Raw genomic sequence first — 2,487 nt, 5'->3', positions numbered from 1 at the left:
GAGAACTGTTCATCTAGTAGAGCTGAGTTCCATCTGACATCTGAGGATTCATCAGGACATGTGAGGTCAAGCTGCTAGTTTAAAGAGGAATAAAACACAAACTGAAATACAGATATGACAGTCATCATAATAAAATCTTTGTTAATGTTTATCACACTGTATTGCCTAAAATACCAGTTTCTTATTCATATAGAGTGGAGGATAACTATGCCAGTGAGTTTTGTGTTTCATTGGCAGACACTAACTTTTACTTTGTAAGACCTGTATTCAGTTCTAAATTCTAGAAACAGGATTAAATGAGCTTTCGGATATATTTCTCTCTTTCTAAGTAGTGATTTTACTAAATAGAGAACTTTCTTTATTCCCCTTCTGCTTTTGTTTTCAGGGCAAGGCATTTCAGAGAGAGCATCAAATTTATCCATGAATGCCGGCTCACAGGTGAAGGCTGTTTAGTTCATTGGTACGTATATCACTTGCTAAAAAAACCAGACTTCTTAAGGGGTTCTCTACCTTGATTTGGGTGTTCATAATTTTAATAAGTTAGTGTTAATCTCCACTTTATAGCAAAATCCTCTTGGACTGAAATGCCTCCTTTACCCAAAGAGCTCCAGAAGATTTGCAAATGCTATTAAAGCCTCATGCTAGGAATTTAGAGTCACTGGGATGGGCAGCTACCTGGAGATAAAAGGTGCCCAAGAAATTCTTCTTGACCTCCTCTTATCAAACCCTTTTGTAGGACTGATTTGACTAGGAATGTGTTGACTGGAGACACGTTATTTATTTCCCATTGTTTTAGTCACTGTATTTCTAAATGTGATTTCCATAATCCTAATAATTTGATTAGTTTCTCTAACAGCTATTTTGGTGACTTCAGAGTTGTAAAACAAATTCCCTCTGAGGAGAAATTGATTTTTTTCCTTTTTTTCTTTTCTTTAAACTGCTGAAGCATTCAAATGTTGCATTTGTTAACAGCAAGTCTCTGATTGGAGAGATGCTCCTGGGACTGAGAGAATAGAAGAGGAAATCCCACCTTGGGTTTTTTCTTGCTGTCTGCTATTGGTTGTAGTCTTTGTGCTGTATGTCCAAGTGTCTATATCTGAGTCTATATCTGGAATCAGAGTAATTTCATGATTTGAACACTGGACTTGTACATGGGGCCCTGAGCATAAATCCTCCCTTCGCTATTGGCTTATGATAGGGCTGTGCACAGGCCCTTTGATCAGTTTCCATGTATGGAAAACAGGAATAAGTAGTCTGAATTCTGATAGAGTTTTTAAAAATGGATATTTAAATCTGTGAAGCATTTCAAAAGCATAAAATATTCTTGAAATGCCAAGTGCAAGAGTCTGGTACAAATGTGCCTCAAACACATTCTTTATATTCACCATAGTAATAGTTCTGAGGTTTTTTTGTCCGGTGCTGTCCAACCAGTCATAGTGAATGATTCTTATTCTATCCCAGCATTTCATGTGGGGGAAAATGGAGTCCTGAGAGTTGGAGTTGCACAGTGCAATGGATAGCAGAAAGAGGAACTCGAGCAACCAGACATATGTACTTTAATGGTTCAGTTAAAGTTTGTTTTGGCCCCATAAAATTGAAGCCTTTATTCATGGTGGAGTGGGAATGGTCTGTTTCACTGCTCTGATCTATATAAGCAGAAGGAGGAAAGTGGGTGATTTATTTCTGCCTTATTTAAAACCAGATCTAACTTAGAATGTGTGCACTGTCCCTTGCTTTTGTGAAGACTTCATACTTATTTCTTCCTTTTCAGTCTCATACGCATTACTACTCAAAACCTGCTTTCTCAATCATGTTATAGATTTGTTCTGCTACATTTGGAAAAGCAGCACCAAAACCATGTAACTCAAATCTGGCAATATTTCTTCCTTGTGACAAGCAGCACAGTAGTCTGCTGCAATGCTGAGAAGTGATGCTTTTAACTCTGACATATGAAGTACAGCACTTCATTGTATTGCACCTCATTTTTCATGCAGCCTTGCAGGTGTCTCCAGGAGTGTAACACTGGTGGTTGCCTACATCATGACCATCACAGACTTTGGTTGGGAAGATGCACTGTCTGTTGTCCGTGCAGCGAGATCCTGTGCCAATCCAAACATGGGCTTCCAGAGACAGCTACAAGAATTTGAAAAACATGATGTTGATCAGGTAAATTAACTACAAGCAGGAGCTATGAAACACAACTCCAAGTCAGATCATGGGCTACTTCTCATTATTTTGTGGTCTGTGTGGTTTATCTGACTCCCTGTTTTTGCTTTGAGGGAGTGGCTTCTTAGCCCAGCCAGCTCCACTGAGGAGGTACAGATAGAACTGAAGGTGTGAGGGAATGATGGATGGGAGAAGGGATGAAGCACAGCATCTAAACACCTGTACTCTCAGCCTAGTGATTGCTTCATGTGTGCAAAGACACAGTACAATACCGACACCTTTAGAGGGGTAAAAACTAAAGGGTGAGTTGCTCAGAGCACA

General features: G+C 39.3%; 1 protein-coding gene across 1 annotated transcript; it reads left to right on the top strand.

Moving 5' to 3' along the window:
* Positions 1-385: 385 nt before the first annotated feature.
* LOC103810440 (dual specificity protein phosphatase 22-like) lies at positions 386-2,166 on the top strand (the record flags this gene model as incomplete). Its single annotated transcript, XM_009083336.1, has 2 exons — positions 386-460; positions 1,995-2,166. Coding segments are annotated over 2 exons (247 nt in total), but the record flags the coding sequence as incomplete, so codon positions are not given.
* Between the last annotated feature and the right edge of the window lie 321 nt (positions 2,167-2,487).

Source organism: Acanthisitta chloris, unplaced genomic scaffold, assembly GCF_000695815.1.
Source record: "Acanthisitta chloris isolate BGI_N310 unplaced genomic scaffold, ASM69581v1 C16983240, whole genome shotgun sequence".
NCBI classification, from domain to species: Eukaryota; Metazoa; Chordata; class Aves; order Passeriformes; family Acanthisittidae; genus Acanthisitta; species Acanthisitta chloris.
This window is presented reverse-complemented; position numbering and strand designations above follow the sequence as displayed.